At 40.5% G+C, this 16,668-nt stretch overlaps 2 protein-coding genes across 5 annotated transcripts in view; one reads left to right on the top strand and one right to left on the bottom strand.

The window, feature by feature from the left end:
- The window catches only part of TEX10 (testis expressed 10), a 56,216-nt gene extending 46,891 nt beyond the window's left edge, over positions 1-9,325 (top strand). The window contains exons 12-15 of the mRNA XM_035899009.1: positions 4,271-4,351; positions 6,455-6,636; positions 7,696-7,906; positions 9,123-9,325. Of these exons, the coding sequence (XP_035754902.1) occupies positions 4,271-4,351; positions 6,455-6,636; positions 7,696-7,906; positions 9,123-9,236 (588 nt within the window). The 3' untranslated portion in view covers positions 9,237-9,325. The remainder of the gene's footprint in view (positions 1-4,270; positions 4,352-6,454; positions 6,637-7,695; positions 7,907-9,122) is intronic.
- A 395-nt stretch (positions 9,326-9,720) lies between these two features.
- Positions 9,721-16,668, bottom strand: part of INVS (inversin) — a 95,229-nt gene continuing 88,281 nt past the window's right edge. For all 4 annotated transcript variants that reach the window (XM_035898995.1, XM_009643488.2, XM_035898996.1 and 1 more), the window contains 3 exons: positions 14,514-14,746; positions 13,413-13,493; positions 9,721-10,503 (listed from right to left, as the gene is read on the bottom strand). In XM_035898995.1, the coding sequence (XP_035754888.1) occupies positions 10,388-10,503; positions 13,413-13,493; positions 14,514-14,746 (430 nt within the window). In that variant the 3' untranslated portion in view covers positions 9,721-10,387. The remainder of the gene's footprint in view (positions 10,504-13,412; positions 13,494-14,513; positions 14,747-16,668) is intronic.

Raw genomic sequence — 16,668 nt, 5'->3', positions numbered from 1 at the left:
AAAAATACATTTTAAAGTTCACATTAGGATATAGTGTATGGTGTGTGCCAACTTTCTCTTTTTTAATAAAACTACCTTTGGTCTGACTCCACATAGTGGCTCACTAAAATACTTGATCCATTATTTTTTCTGCTTGCTTGGTTTCTCTCTGTGCTCGTGCTTGTGTGCATCTTCAGAGGACGGTGAGTATTTTTCTTTGAAAAAGAGAGTACTTTGCAGCATGGTTAAGCTTGAATTATATGCAGATTTCCCCTGGAGAGTTCCTGATAAAATATTTCCCTTGTGGCTTTTTGAGTCAGGAATCTATCACATTACGGGAAGCATCCAGTGATTTAGGGAGTGGGAACAGTTAAATAATGAGCAAAACATTACTCTCAGTTCATCACTTAACGTGTGTTCCTGTTGCAATGAGGGCTCAGTCTGAGACTGGGCTTCCTCGGTTCCTCCCAACTCTGCCTTTTGGAGTGGAGAGCATCTTACAGATAAGCAATATTAAACTGATGGATTCCCCTGACTGTACATTAGAGCTATGTAAAAGCCTGTTCGGGATTGGATTAAGAGTCAGCTAGGTTGGCTGTCGGCAGCAAAAATGCTTTTAACTCCTCCAGTTGAAGACTAGAGTAAAATACTCCATGGTGTGAGGATCTCCGAAAAAAGCCCAGGGAGTGCTCTTGGGCTCCATTCCTGGCCTTTCCCCCCCCCCCCCCCCCACCCCCTCTCTACATCATTTTACCTGTCTGCTGTTGGAGTACATCTTCAGTATGGCCAGCAAGGAGGCTTGTGTGGTAATGATTTCCTGAAGCTCTAGTGAGGAACCTGCTGTTGCAGTTCTGTGGCTCATTAGTATGATGGGTAGTTGGGCTTGTCTGATCAATAAAGTTTGGTTTGAAAAGCTGCCAACAGATTACAAAGCCTATAGTATTTGCTGCGTAATGTTACCAGTTAATCCTCGTATGTAAGAGAATGCTTTTCTCTGGCTTAATTTACTGAAGTGGATATTCATACAAAATTAAAAAGAAAAAAACCCCCGAAAATCTCAAAACCTCTAAACCTAAACCAAACCTCTTATAAAAAGGTATACCCCCCCCACAATCAGAAGTGCTTATTCTCTGTCCATTCACTTCAGTAATATCTGAAGCAAAACTATTCTGGCTTTAGTCCAAAACCAATCTGTGAATGCACCAAAAATGTGATAAATGCTAATCAAATGTAAAATAATGAATCAGCTATGACATTTTATTATGAAAATGAAACATCATGTGGACCCTTGCCTAAGGAAAATTGTCAGGAAAAATACTAATTTTCATGTGATAATTAAGTTTTCTTTGCTTTTCATTTCCATGCCTAATAACGTTTCAGTTTCGCTTTTTATAACAGGCATTTGTTATGAAAGCCATTTCAGGCAGGATTTAATTTATGGAACTGAAAAGGATTGCCACTCCCTCTTAATCGCAGGAAAATAGAACTGGATGTAGGGAATGGTTGTGCTATTTTGAGGGTCAGAAAGATCTAAAAGGTTGAAAAACGAACTTGCTAATGCACTTTACCACCAGCCTTCTAAGCAAGTATGCTGCTTTTCAGTGGTATGAGCAATTTTATCTTCTGAAGTTCTCCAGCCTCTCTTAGTACCTCTCTCAGGCACTGGAATGGGCTACCCAGGGATGTGGTTGAGTCCCCATCCCTGGAGGTATTTAAAAGATGGGTGGATGAAGTGCTTAGTGACCTGGTTTAGTAGTGGACAGGTATGGTTGGACTCGATGATCTTAAAGGTCTTTTCCAACCAAATGATTCTATGATGCACGATTGTCGGTGAATTGTACCCCTTATGAAATGCTCGTGCAACTTGTCACCTCGGGGAGAACCTTGGTGGACTGGTAGGCCTGTTCTCGGGACGTAGTCCTAAGGGTGAAATGTTAATAATCGTTTTATTACTAATGCAACCTTAGTTTGCGGGGTGGGCCTGGTGGATTTGCCTTGAAGGTCTTTAATTTGTTGACCTCACATGGGTGTGTATTGAACTAGAAGGGCTCTCCCCAGCTCTCTGTGTCTCGTATCGTGTGCTCACAAGCATGGGGCATACCTTGTTTGTAAACTTCCCGAGCTCTGTCTTATGAGCAACAAATGTTTCCTGCGTTTCCCCTTTCATAATCATCCTTCCTAATTTCCACCTCATCTGCATTCCCAGCCCGCTATGTTCATCGTTATTTTTTGTGGCTGTTTGGTTATATTTGTTTTGCTGCAGCTTTTTTCACCTCTTTGTTGTATTTGTATGTGACGAATATGCTTTCTTAGGTGTATATATAGTTTTGCCAGCCTAGGTGGGTTACGTTCTTTCCGTTGACACCTGTAAGACAGGATCTCTATTCGTGCAATTTTTCTATGCTCGTCCAGTTTGAATTTACCTTCCTTGGAAATGAGTGACTCCTGTTTTGCATAGTATGTCAGAAATAGTCTAGGGTTTTATGGCGTAGTATTGAACAGACGATCAGTACTGTCTGGTCACTTCTGTTGTGATTATCTTTATTTTTCCATCCTAAAGTGGCATTTGCCTGTTTCATGGCTGTATCACAACCACCTTGTGATCGGTTGTTACGCACAGAATTTCCTCCCCGTTTCCAACTGTTCAAACTCCTGGCTGCATGCAGAAGTCTTTATTAGTCTCCAAGCGCATGACCCGACACTTTTGTTCACCGATTTTATTTTATTTTATTTTTTTCTGCATCTGTTATTCATCAAACCCACGCGATCTTTTCTGTAGGTTAGTACAGTCCTCCTGTCGTGGCAGTGTTTTTCAACTTTGAGCTGTCAGCCAACAGATTTCATCAATGTAGCTTTACCTTTTATGTAAGTGTTACTCATTAAAATACTCAGTCAGATGGGTGTCAGAGTTTGTCCTTGACATGACAATCCCCAGTAGTAACCTCTGTCTCAGCTTGACTTTATTCCTTGACACTGCTAATCCACAAATGTTTTGAGTGAGTTTCTTGGGAATATTCCAGAGCACTTCATATTTTATCTCTTTCAAATTGCAGTGTACAGAAGCACTACCATATCTAGGATGGAGCACACAGTTTTAATGATATTATTTCATTATTAAATAAATTTATAGTGTCAAAAATAAGGGTATTCAGTGCAAGAGTATCTATTAAATTGTCTTTTAAATCGTCCTACTAGTCAAACAAAATACTTGCACAATTACACCTGTAATACTGATTAACATGAGCAATGTCCTGACAGGATTATGTTCCATCAAGCAGATGTGTTACGGATCTCCTGAACCTGGGCAGCTTAAGCAGGGCTAAAAAGCATGTGTGGCATCTAATTTTGAAAAAAGCTGAGCACACGTCCAAGCTCTCTTGACCAGTTTGCAAATTATCAGAAGATAGATGGGAAGGAAAAGAAGAACTGAGAAAGCCATCTGCCAAGGATTGCAGTGCAGCTTACCAGCAGATCTACCAGAGCTCTGGTTTCTTCATCCTACCCAGCAGCTGCACAGCATTTCATGGGATCTTGGTCAACTCTTTTTCTTTTTTTTTTTTTCTTCTTTCCTTTTTTCCTCCTCTCTATTCTTCCTCCCCTCCCTGGCCATTCTTAGTCATGTGTTTTACTAAAAAATGGAAGATCTGAGTCTTCAGTTCACTCTTTTTAAAAAATAACCCTCTTTCTGTCATGCCTCTGGGTAGCCAATAGTGTTTGCTAATGCCTGATTATATAAGCACCGGAAAGTTTTTGGCAGTTCATAAAATAAGATTTCCCTTTGTAGTAGTACATTTCATATCATCTTTGAACATGACCTTTTTGGCGGTGAAGAGGAAAATAAGTTGGAAATGGATCTTTGCTACTTTATTCTTTTGTTGTATTCTTTTTCTGTCCTGTTTGGTTGTGATTCTTATGTTTCATAACATAATATATGCCTGATATGTTATTTGGGAAGTTGTTTTCTAAAAGTGTTCAGCTGTGAGGAAAAGCACGTGGAGGCTCGGTCTGGCGCTGTAGCTGGATAGAATATTTTTGGTCTTCTACAACATAGGTAAAATAAAGCCACTACCAAAAAAACTAATGGTATAGCCCGTCATCCCTTTAAACACTGAACAGTTTATGTTGACAGTGTTGCTCTTATACACTGTAAAGAATCAATACTTTGAGACAAAGCTGGTATGTGTCCCCATAGGTACTTTGTATTTACGTCTGTCAACAAAGTATGACTACACAGTGAATGGTTGCTGGTTGCATTGGAGTACTCAAATATAACTTTGTTTTATTTAAACAGATGATCTGTCACAGCTTGTCCACTGTACCTTCACAAAGTCAGTGTTTTGACATTCTCCAGACTGGCATCTGTAAATATCTGGTAAGTAACGTTTTCTCTTCTGTGTAGGCTTCCTTGTGATAAACCTCATAATGGTCTCATTAACCCTCAAATCCACTTACTCCATATATTTCACGTTTAATTTCAACATTTGCAAAAATTTTCAACAAGACAAGTGCTGGAGTAAAAAAAAAAAAATCTAGTAACTGTTGGCATCCAAATTTACATGGATTTTTTTGCTCTGATTTGTGAATAGTTCAGCTTGTTTTCAAGCCAGGACAGCCATAAATTAAAGGTTTCTTGGTTTGGTTTGCTTTTCAAAAGAGCGACTAGCGGCTCTAGATGAGTTTTACAGTCTGTCGTTGTCTAATCCTGAACACTCCCTGAGCTGGGTAACAGAGTTGTAAGGGACAGAATTTGCAGTTACCTGTGATGTTGCCTGCTGAGAGGGAGGACCTGTCTGTCCTCCTCTGGAGATAGTTCTGTGATCTGACAAGTATCCGCAGTTCCCTGTATGGAGGCCTACTGAAAAATGACTGGACCAAAGCGGCTGCAGGGAGTGGCTCACCTGTAACTGTAGTCTGGATTTTTGGGGATGGGTGTTGACTGAAATCACAACTTTTTAATCAGTTTATGCGTTCTACTGCACTCTGTCTCTGAGAGCAAACAGTTAAGTGGATTTTTATAGTCGATTAGATTGCTGCCTAAGGTCTCTAACTGGATGATGACACCTAACAGGGAAGAAAGGCACCGTGTAGGCAAACATGGAAACTTGTTTGAGCAGTCTCATCTACTGTATTTGTATAAATCAAAATGTCTGTGTTCACATCATCTTCCAGACTGGCTGACTGGCATGTTTCATCAGCAGTGGTGGCTAATTTGATCTTCAGGACGCTTTATATTGCAGACATCAGTCGAGCTCGCTATTGTTATTCCCTATTTGTGGTTGGTCAGGAGCATCATTAATAGTTTTTATTATTTAGCACCTCAATATCCTGTAGTATTCAGCAGGGTCCTGGTGACAGTTGCAGTCTTATCTTCTGTCATGCAGGAACACCATCCTTCTCCTACCTCAGCAAGGGGCTGGTGCAAGGGTCAGCTTGGGACAGCGATCTGCCCTCGTGGCCTTGAAATACCCCTAGTGTCTTGTGTTGGAAGTATTTGAAAGTTTGAACCCATCACTGTTCTTTACCTTTTACCTCTCATGAGTAATCATACCAATGAAATACATTCCACATTTCTGTAGCTTGTGCTTTATTGATCTTTTTCTAAACATTTCTAAAAGAAACAGCTGACCTTGTTAAGTGAACCAACTGCCTCTGTCAGCTTAAAACAATGTACTTGCAGGTGAGCAAATTAGGCTACTCTAAACCTCCTTAAATTAGTTTTTTGACAAGATAAATGGTGCCACATTAGCAGTGCATGAATCTTTTTACTGCTTTACAGGGCAAAAATCTAAGATAGTTACTCAGTAGCACTTCAAAATTTAGACTGCTAATTCACTGCCTCTACCCAAAAAATAATTTTTTCTAAATTATTTATCATGCCTAGAAAATGCTTACTCAAGATGATGTTCTCATTTTAACAACAGAAGAGTATCACCCCCAGCTGTGGGCCCACCATATGTGTCGTAAGCTTTCTCTGCTCCTAATGCCCTCATGCCTGTCAGATTCTAAGGAGACTCACCCCAATGACGATCCAGTAGCTTTTTTTTTCTGGAGAGTAAATCCGAGTTTCCTTCTACCTCAGTGACTGCTCACAGACGTTTCAAGACACGGAAGGGCTGCTCTGTCCCATGATATATGCTTAAAAGGAAAGACCTGTTCTGTCCAAAAGATTCTGTTTGTGCCTGTACCATCTTTCAGAGCAGGGCTCAAAGCAGTGATGTTTTGGGTTTTTTTTTTTTAATATGTTTGAGATGAGTGTTTATTTAGAGGGGATGGAATGAAGGTGCCGGTTTAACCTTCTGTTGGTATGGGTGACAATTTCTTAGGAAGGTAGGGATTTGAAAACGCAGAACTTGCATGGAAAGAAATATATGTCATGATATGAAGGAGATTCATTCAGCTCTAGACATGCTTATACACCAGAAAAAAACTTGTGTATACAGTGATGAACTTGGTTTTTTCTTTTGTTTTAATACAGGTTGGATTGGTTGTAATACCTGATAGCACAGCTGGATCTGTTCTATGTGCCATAAATAAGCTCTTGGATCAAGCTTGCATCCTAAGTGAAAACCTGCACAAGTTCTTAGCCTCTTGTTGTTACAGTCTTCTGTACTTTCTGCTAACTTTAGACAAAGAGGATGCAGAACATGTACAGAAAAGGTAACACTGCTTTTCTTACCATGCGAATTGTCTCTGCCTTTATACCCACAAGTGAAGTGAAAGGAACTCTCTCCCTATATCCCCCCAATTTATTTTGCTGTCTGTCTTTTGCTTACTTCGAAACAGTACTTGGATTTAAGAAGAACAGCTGCAGAGTTAGCTGGAATTATTTAAAACAATAACTGAAGCAGGTTTCACCTCAGGTTGTTCTAGTTAGATGTCAGAACCATCCTGACTTCAGGAAGGTGGGTATTTATACCTTAAATATTTAGCTTTAGCCTTCAGTTTCATTAGGTACATTGAAAAGCAACATTCAAAGGATTTGGCTTTAAAAGTTTGTACTCTTAACTGACTTGGTATTTCAGCTTTAACAAAACTTCTCAGGCATCACTTTATAGACTGCAAATCCATTTGATTTAAAAAAGAAAAAAAAAAAAACCACAAACAAAAAAAACCCCAAAACCAAAAAAACCCCAACAACCCAAAAGCTACAGATACCAGATTCATACCTGTATAACAGAAATGCCTTTAAACAATTTAAACTTCAGATTTTTTCCTCTAGCTGTTCCATATACAGGAAAGTTCTTCAAAGCTTACTTAAAATTTAAGATGTATTTTTAAAGCCGGGGTCCTCCTTCACTTACTGGATGTAATGACTTGCATATCACAAAAAGCCAATTCCATTGTTTGACTTTTTATGAGTCTTAAAGATCCAGATGTACCTGAGCAGTGACTGAAACAAAACCCCCTTCCTAGCTGCCTCAAGCAGAAGTTACACTGTGTAAGAGCTTCAGCAACATTTGTAGCTCCAGGGCACAGGACCTTAAGATATTTTTTTTTTTTTTTCCCCAGTGCTCTACGTAATTTGAGAATATTTTCAAGTTTAGTGTTTTCTGGTACAAATTTTCTGCTTTGGCACCAATCACGGTGAAGGCAGTTGGCTCGATTGAATTCAGAGGGGCATGTTTCCCTGTACAGCCATGAGGCTAGTTCACAGAAGCATACTTGAAATACGTGTCCTCGATCCTCATTTCAATTCTTGTTCTCTTTTCCTCTCAGGGATATGCTGTGGGGATCATGTATTTCTGCATTAGCACTCCTGCCACGATTACTGAGACTGATGCTGCAAAGTCTGCAAGTGAGCAGGATCTGCCGGGAAGAACTGCCCGTTGTTGCTCAGTTGCTTCGCTTACTGATGCAACATGGCCAGCTCAGGAGCCATATGATCACAAATGAATTTCTGGTGCAACAGATTATCAAGGACATCATGGTATGGAACTTCTTCTTGTCTCCCACAGATTACAAGGGTATATGAGGTTCAAAAATTACTGCAAACACGAAGAACAGATGTTTAGCAAAACACAAGTTATGATTGTCTTTTATTTGTCTTGGAAGTCCAGGCTGTGTAGAAGGCTGCTGCTTGTCCGAGCTCCTGTGGTCACGGCACAGGTGAGATGGTTCTGAAGTTCAGCTTGCAACCGATCCAGCAGCCCTGGACAACAGTTGGCTTTCCTAACAAAATGTGCTGGAAGCAGATTACCTGCACAGCCTGTCTGAGGGAGAGCTGTCCCAAAATAAGAAACTAGTCTTTTCTGTTTATAGGTGTATAAAGATGTTATGAAATCAGACAAAAAATCTCTTAAATATGTGTGGTGCAAAACACACTCCCTCTCAAATATTGCAAAACCCAGCGCTTCTATTCGCATGTGTACGTTACAGTGGTTTTGAGACTATTACAGTTGCTTCTCTCTTTGGAAAAAAAATAATCTGAAACTACCCTTGCACAAAGCTCTTACTAGTTTTGAGCGCAGAGCATTTGTATGTCCCACAGGTTTGAATGAGCCACGCATATCCATTAGTAGCTCTTAAAAGGTCTGTTACCAGGAACATAACCTCCATGGTGGCAAAAGCAGTTGTAAGAGAGTATCATGCAAGTTCTCTAACAGAGAACGAACTGGTTGGTTTCCTTTGGTGTTGAAAATGCCTCAGCTAGTTTTGGTGATGCTCCGCTGCAGGTGGCTTGTGTCTGTTGTGGTTGGGGTTTTTTTAACCACTTATGAATGCAAAGGAGAGTGAATTACCGGACCATGGGCTATGTTGGTCTGTTGGTAGCAGTTCTGCTGTAGACCGGGGTATTGAGCTCTCCTGCTGTAGTAGAACCGTGCTCATTTGCATTTTAATTGACTGTAAATCGCAGAATTGGAAAGTAAGCAAGCCACTATAATTAAAGAGTAAGGAAATCGCATCTGGTGTAATTCACTGCCTTAGTGGACCAAGTAGTAACACTTCACTGTTGCGGCTTTAACAGACCTACTGCGTTGAAATGTCTAAATGAGAAGAATAATGTCGCTGTGCGCAGGTGAACAAGGCCATCTTGTACCTTTAACCGCGCACCTGATAAACTGTAAAAACACAGCGAAGCTTTGCAAGTGCAGTTGGTGAAATGGTTTTACCTTTTTTTTTTTTTTCTCCCCCCTTCTTTCTAGACACTGAAGAGTGGTGAAGTTCAAGAGCAGTGGCTAACAGACCTCCATTACTGTTTCAACATCTACCTTGCCTCTCATCCCCAGGGACCTGGCCCTATAAACGCGGTGTATTAAAGAGGTCGAACTGCATTTATTGTAAAGCATTTACTTCTATTTAGTTTTGAATGGAAGATGTTGGAACAAAGCTTGTCAATTTTTTTGTAAGTGAAACAGAATAAAAAATTTTACAAAGAACTGCGTACCTCTGTTGCCTTTCTTTTTGAGCGAGTCGAGGTTACTGGAGGTTGTTTCGGTAGCTGTGGTGACCACTGAGGGCATCAAGGAAAATCCAGTCTCCTTGAAGCTTAAGTGCTTGCAGAGAAACAGACTTATATTGACTCCAATCATCTATTATTTCAAAGCATCATATTAATTAAAAAAATAGAATTATGTAATACCAACTAGAAGAAAAAATAGAGCAATATACTTTGAAACTAGAGTAACATTTTTTTATTTTTGCTGAGTTGATATTTTTAAATACTTTGTGCAAGGTAAATACTGTATGCTGGCAGCTCCAAAGCTACTATAAGAACAGGTTTTCTTCTACACTGGTCCCATCTTTTCTTCCTTTCTGTAGAAACTCTTCTTGTGCATGTGCAAAAATAGTTATTAATACGGAAAAAAAAAGGTGGTAATCTCAAAGGGTAGAAAACGCACCCCTAACAATTTCCATAGGCTACAGAAAGCAGTTTGTTTAGTGAGTGTTCTTTGTCAGCATCTCTACTTTTCCTTCCAAATCCATAGCTAGCTAAGAAACATTTGTTTCTTTGGTACAGCAGTGGAACATGAAGGCTGTTCTTCTGTTCCTGTTTAAATTTTGAAATACATTTCATATATTTGAGGTGTCTCTTTGGTACAATTTCCCTCTCCTTTGAAACTGAAATGTGTGTGAGGAACACATTCAAAATTCCTACTTTTGACAACGGAAAACTTTGGGAGCCCCTGCAACCCTACTGTAATGCTGGGCTTAGTGCTTCATTTTCCATTTCCAAATACAATACAGATTTCATCCTGTCAGTAAATAAATTAACAGTTGCATTTAAAACCTAATTTGTACACAAAATAAAATGAGTCCAACTCCTTAGAAGTTTGCTTGGCATGTAGTGCTGAGATAATACAAAAATGAAAATGTGTTCAAGTTTAGTACGCTGTGGATGACTTGTACATTATGAAAGATAACAGTTGTACCGTAATGTGCTTTTTAAATTCCAAACATTCAGTTTTGCTTAGTGCTTGAGTCTTGCATTTTTTGATTTTGCAGCAGTGGTTGGTCTCATGTTGTATGAAAATTGCTTTGATTTTCCCATATTCTCCAGCAAATTAACACACTGCAGGTTGTTTACTGTAAAAGAACAAAACGGTTTTGATCAGTAACTCTAGCAGATAAAAAGAAGTTTAACCTCCACTGTGTTCTCGATTTCATAAACAATCTATGGGGAAAGGAACATGCCTTTTTCCTGACAGCTCACTCTTGATTAGCTGTAAATAGAGTTTGGTTTCTGGGGCACCCAGTGCAGCTCACATGGAATGCTGCTGCATGTGTTTAATGCAGCCTGTAATCACAGAGCTTAACTTGAGATTTAACCTCGTAAAGGAATGAAGGTTTCCTGGCTGACGGCTCAGTCGCTAACACAGTGCTCTTGGCTGAGGCTGAAGAGCAGCAAGAGATTTTGAGCAGTATTTAGCAACGTTCACTACTGGGTTATTTCTAGGAGGCAGGAGAAATTAGTCCAGGGCTAAAGCGAGTATGCTCTGAATTATTAGAAAGCAAAAATGAGCGTCAGCTGACCGTTCGCTTCAGCTTTGAGTCTGGCTGAAGGTCTGGACTCATTCAGTGGTTTTATTTACTGTAATGTGCTGCAAATAACATCTGTGTTTTCCTTTCCCAGTTTTGTAGAGATTGGATGCAAACAAACATCTTGGTGCTTTGCCCTGTTCTAGCCAGGGTCATCCCAAGCGCAAATCCAACCATTGCGTTGAGGGGGTGAACCCAGCGCATCTTAAGGCTGGCTTTCTAATGCCAGGAATTACAGATGCTCCTCCTTTACAGCCTTGTAAGCACACTTGAATGTCCACAGTGAAACAAAAAAGCGGGCTTATCTGTCTGGCCTGCTGCAGAGAGCCTCTTTAAATGCCATTTACTGAATTGACAGAAGACATCTATTTAATAAAAAATGTATTAAAAAAGGAACAACTTCCTGGTTTGAAAATGTTTTAAGTGTAACAATCATGAAGGCCCCTTTTTTGCCAGTTTCAAAGCACCTGCCCAACGTCTGTCTATCCCATCGCACACACCTTTCCTACCTGTCTTATTTGTACGTTTCCTTCTGCTACCTCCTGCCTGTCCCCATGCCAAAGCGTTTGGTCTGCTTATGCCAGTAAGTTAAACTGCTCTTGGTGTCAGTCTGCTGTTACAGATGTGTCATGGCGTGCTTTTTCCGCTAGCTGTATGAACATTAGAACTAGGGCTGATGGGCACTCTTCACCTTCCCAGTTGTACCTTCTGCGAGAGAGGCAGCAAACTGAAGGGTCCATTCTGACCTACTCCAGGCACAGACGTCAGAAATGGAGTCTCTGGCATTAGCCACTGACAGCTCTGAACTTTTCCAGCAAACGTAATGTTGTCATGCACAAAGGCAGGCAGATGAAAAACATGTTATTGTCTTTAAGTAAGGGCTAAAGTTCCCTGAGCTCCTATTAGGTGAATAAAAGTAGGTAGTGTTCTAAAGGAACTGGGCAGAGTTCCTATCACTATCCCATTCGTCACCAAGTTATGAAAGCAAAGGACGCTCAGCCCTCAAAAAGAAAGCCTTTTTATTTCAGAAGACAGGGAGACCTGTTGTCCTGAAACGTTAAGCGAAAAGAAGCATTATTTGCTAAAGCTCTTTTAAAATTTAGATTCGTGTCTGCATGAAGAGGTGGCAACCAAACACCTGTGTGCTCATGCCTCTTAATTAAAAAACAGTTTTCAAACAGTGGAAGAAAAAAGCCTCTGTCTCTTAGCGAGGCAGAGACGCATGATGCTAATGAACTCAAGGATAGGTCTACTGTTGGCTTGCCTTTTGACGCAATAGTTTTGTAAACTACTGGGAAAGTGTATTTTGCTTCCCTTGGCAAATTATCTGACCTGCTGTCTCCTTGAAGCATTTCCTTTGTTGCTATCTCGCTGAGGCCTGCCCCCCAGCTACAGGCGATACAGCCACGAAGACCAAATGACCACCCAGGTGCTCAATCTTCACACGGTGAAGGGCTAACACTACTAGAGCTCCCATGCCCGAGTCAGTGCATGCTGCACTCGGAAGGAAGTTTCAAAAATGCTGATCAGTAAAGAATGGTAGGAGAGGTGACCATCCACTCTAACTTCATTTTTATGCTGGCTGTCAAATGATGCCACGTGCATAAAAGTTCCAGCCCTTAATGACTTTGATAATACTTTTACAACCTGTGTTCTTTGAGGCTATTCTGTATTAGGCAGCACAGCCCTGTCCGGCTGCCTGCACGGCTTGACAGGCCTGACCGTGCCAACCCTACTGCCCCGATACCAGTTCCGTACATAAAAGTTCAGCTACAAACAGAACTACGGCTTTCCCAAGGGAGACCAGGTAATGACTACATGCCTTTCGAGTTAGTTAAGCAGCAAATAAATGCGTGATTTCATCAGAGCCTTAAAACTTACTGCAAGTAACTCTGTGAAATAATTAAGGGGCTGCACACGGTGCAGGAACCCCATTATGCCATTTCAGAAGAAAGGGCAGAGATTAGATGAGTAACTTGGGATCTTCAAGTTTTTGCCTAGGCACTAACCCATGCGTTTCTAACAAACGAACTGGAGTGTGAGCTCTTGGCACGTGTAGAAATTCACTCTCTTTACTTCTACAGGACTAGTAAATACTTGTGCTGCCGAATCAAAGTATGAGCATCAGTAAGCGGTTTTAACCAGAGGTGAATGCTATCATCTGGCTTAGCACTGTGCAAGTCTGTTCATTATATTATGGCCTTTCCTAGTAATTGCCCAAGGAAAATAGGTTTTCATATAAATGATTCAACATAAGGATAAAAGTACAGTGTCCAAAGAAGTCCAAAAGCAGTGAAAGAAGCAGCATGCAATCACAATGGTTTGGTAGCAGTTACGTGTTTTGATATGAGATCCCAGTTCTTGAGCAGATTTTTTTGCTTTTCGAAGATGAAGCCAATCTCATATACATATATATATATAAACATTAATGTATTCTTAAAGTGTACGCATCCTACCTGAGACCAGCTGCACATCAGAAAGTTTCAGCTTAGAAGGAGGTCTTGTTGGCTGACACACTTTGCCTTCCTGAGAACGTCCTTTAACAAACAATATGAACAGCTCTGTGTTTATTCATATAAAGATGTGCCTATGTATAGCCATAAACTATTTAACCAGGCTACAGCACTATTTTATCCTAAAGATTATTCTCATTTATGATGAGGAAACTCACAAGACATTGTATATGGCAGAAAATTGCAACAACCACAACTGAACTTTGACTGAAGTTAAAATACATCTTGCAGTTGCTATAAAAAAGGAGGAAAATAAAATTATTAGCTTTATTTATTTATCTTCTCCTTTTTGGCTATCTACAGAGCCATGATAGAAGTGACTTACCACCTGGTGAAGTACGTATATTTAGCACATACATACTTACTCCACCAGTGATCCACACTGTAAAGGAACTCAAGGTTTAAAAGCACTGCTTTTCCTCCACCCTTCCTTCAAGACGCTTTCCTTTGCACTGTGCACGTTCAGGCATAGTGCAAAGCAGTGCAGCATTATCATAAACGATGATCTTACTCTTCCAATAAAGACCAGCTGTCTTCAAAGAGGGAAGTCACTAACACGGAGCAAGACCATATTCTTCAAATGGAAATATTTAAAAAACAATACAAATCCAAAAAAGTTTAAAAGAATGCTTAAAAAAAATTAAACCATGATCCAGATAGCCACTGTGCATTGATACAGGCAGTTATTCCCAGTTTAAAACTGCTCTGTTGTCTTTCCACATTGATACATGTCGGCAGCTCTGGCAACAGACTGACTGGGTTGCTCCAGACCCTTGCTGGAATAATGCTATGTGGTGATTCAAACAGCTTAACAGCAGTCATTTTAAATGACAGAGGTGGGTTGTTTTGGGGTTTTTTTCCAACCTGCAACAGGAATGCAATTACCCAGAACACCTGAGATTCAGACAACGTTTTATAAATAGCTGAAATCCCTAACAATTAGGCAAGAAGTATATAGAAGCAATCAAACACAGAGAACACTCTGTTATAAAAATAGAAGCCTAGGTATTTAAAAGAAAGTATAGTGAAGACAAAAATAATTACCATAGATCTGCTTAAGGATGGACTGCTTGCTGGTTTTTATGGCTGAGCTGGTTTTGTTTACAGATTTCGGATTTTTACATGCAGGAACTGATTTCAGAGGGCTATGGTTCAGCTGTTTCTTCCAAGCAACTTGAATGAAGAAGGCGGCTGTCTCTTGTCTCCATTTGTCTTCGTCTTCTTTGCACTGCCGCTTAGCACTAAGAAGCTGAAACAACTCCTGTCTTAGCTGGTAACTAGAGAGCAGAAAAGAGAAGAGCGCTTGTTTTAGGTGACCTGTTCTAACTTCAGTGCTTTCCACGCATCAGTTCACATGGTGGATTACATGAGTAACTGGGAAAACAGAACTCCCACTGATGTGCTAAGTCATTTAGATGAGAAATGTTTGCTCAGAAGAAAAAGTAGGAGCTGGGTTCAGTTCTGGATGCATCCATTATTTCACACGGCTAATAAAGATCTGGCATTGCAGGTATCAAAACTTACAGTAGTGCAACATCTGCTTACCAACTGCTTTGTAATACATAGGAAATCTGGAGAGGACAAAACCTATAAATATTTATGATATAGCAGTATAATCAATACTGTTTTCTCATTTTTCACTATATCCACCTTAATAACACCAAATTTTCTCATGAGCCTTACCCACGTTGTATTCTCAATCAATGCATGAGACAGCCAAATCTCTTACCAGTTCAACTGCACGTTTTCTCTACCAAAAACTGAGCTGTTCTTCATCCCCACTCTCGAGATGCCCCCCTCGCCTTGTTTCCAGCAAGCTGTTCCTGCTTTTTTTCCCCTTCCCTTCAAAGGCTTCCTTGTCTGCCAACCCAACCTGGCCACGGCTGCTTTGATCTTACACCCAGTCACAGCCCCGTTCCAAGCGGCAACAGCAGATTATCCGACCTTCTTCCCACTTTGGTCACTAATGGCAGCAACTGCAACAAGTTGTTGTTTGCTTTTTTTTTCTCTTGAATCAGATACAAGTATTCAATCAGATATTGGCAGTTCACACTCGCAAATCAATTAACTGGCCTAGCAATTAACTCTGAATCTTCCCAGTACAAACCTGTCACAAATGAACACCGAGTAACACCTGTAAAATATTAATTTTAAGTGTTTGGTAACGGGCCAACAAACATTGATCATCATCCCCACCAGCATTCAAAAAGGCTTCTACCAGATGCCCCAATAAAAGGAATGAAGGAGGAGGGAGAAAGAGGCGATTTTGTTCTGTTGCTCTATCTGCAACAAGTTCTAAATTAAACCAAAAGACAACACAACCAGATACAAATTGTTTAAATATACGTTATAAGCCAATATACTATATAATTCAAACAAAACAGCAGCTGTGTGTAGAAAATGAGTACATAAGAGCACAACAGAATGCCCAAGGGGGGTGGTGGGGTGATACGCTCACTTACAGCCCCAATAATGTTAAACTTTCAATAAGCTTAGTAAATTACCTCTGTCAGATTTGCTGGGTGAGACAAACGTATTTCATCTCAGTTTAGTCAAGTTTCAGAACTCAGGCATGTACTGTTACACAGCTCATTGGAGCACGTAACAAATGTGGGGAGAAACTGCATCTCACCAATAAATGTCCGTAATGCCTGCAAGTTGCAACGCGCTGTATGAATTTGGAATGGGAGCATTATTAAGAGACAGAAGAAAAAGTGTTGCTAAATGACACTTCACTCAGAACTTTTCAACAAGGGAAGAGAGGACGAGAAAGTGAAGGGGCGGGCAGCACAATTACAGTGACTTCCTAGCATAACTGCAGCTAAGGCCGGGTTATGGGAATGCCGCTGCAGGAAAAACAATTGGGGAACTGTTTTATACTCGAGCAGAAAAGAATACTCAGCTATTCTCTTGGAATTCGGTAATTACTGCCAGAAGTCTTTGCTGATACGTGAAATGACCCATTCACAGGCATTCCACCTCTGCACCCAGCTGTGATTTCATGTTTGTGGAGAACTTCTGGTAGTTTTTAGCAACAAGAAAACAACTGTGCGGCTCTGACACTGAGATGATGTGGGCAGTTACCTTTAGAGCGTGTGCACATTTTTTTTGATTCAGCTCTCCTGTAACAGATGGTTCTGATCCTAGTGAGAAAAAAGAATGGGACCAAGTTCGATGCTCTGTGAAGCTGATGTGGTGC

Source organism: Egretta garzetta, unplaced genomic scaffold (assembly GCF_000687185.1).
Source record: "Egretta garzetta isolate BGI_Z169 unplaced genomic scaffold, ASM68718v1 scaffold88, whole genome shotgun sequence".
Classification (NCBI taxonomy): Eukaryota; Metazoa; Chordata; class Aves; order Pelecaniformes; family Ardeidae; genus Egretta; species Egretta garzetta.
Note: the sequence above shows the minus strand (reverse complement) of the source record. Positions and strands in the feature narration are given on the sequence as shown.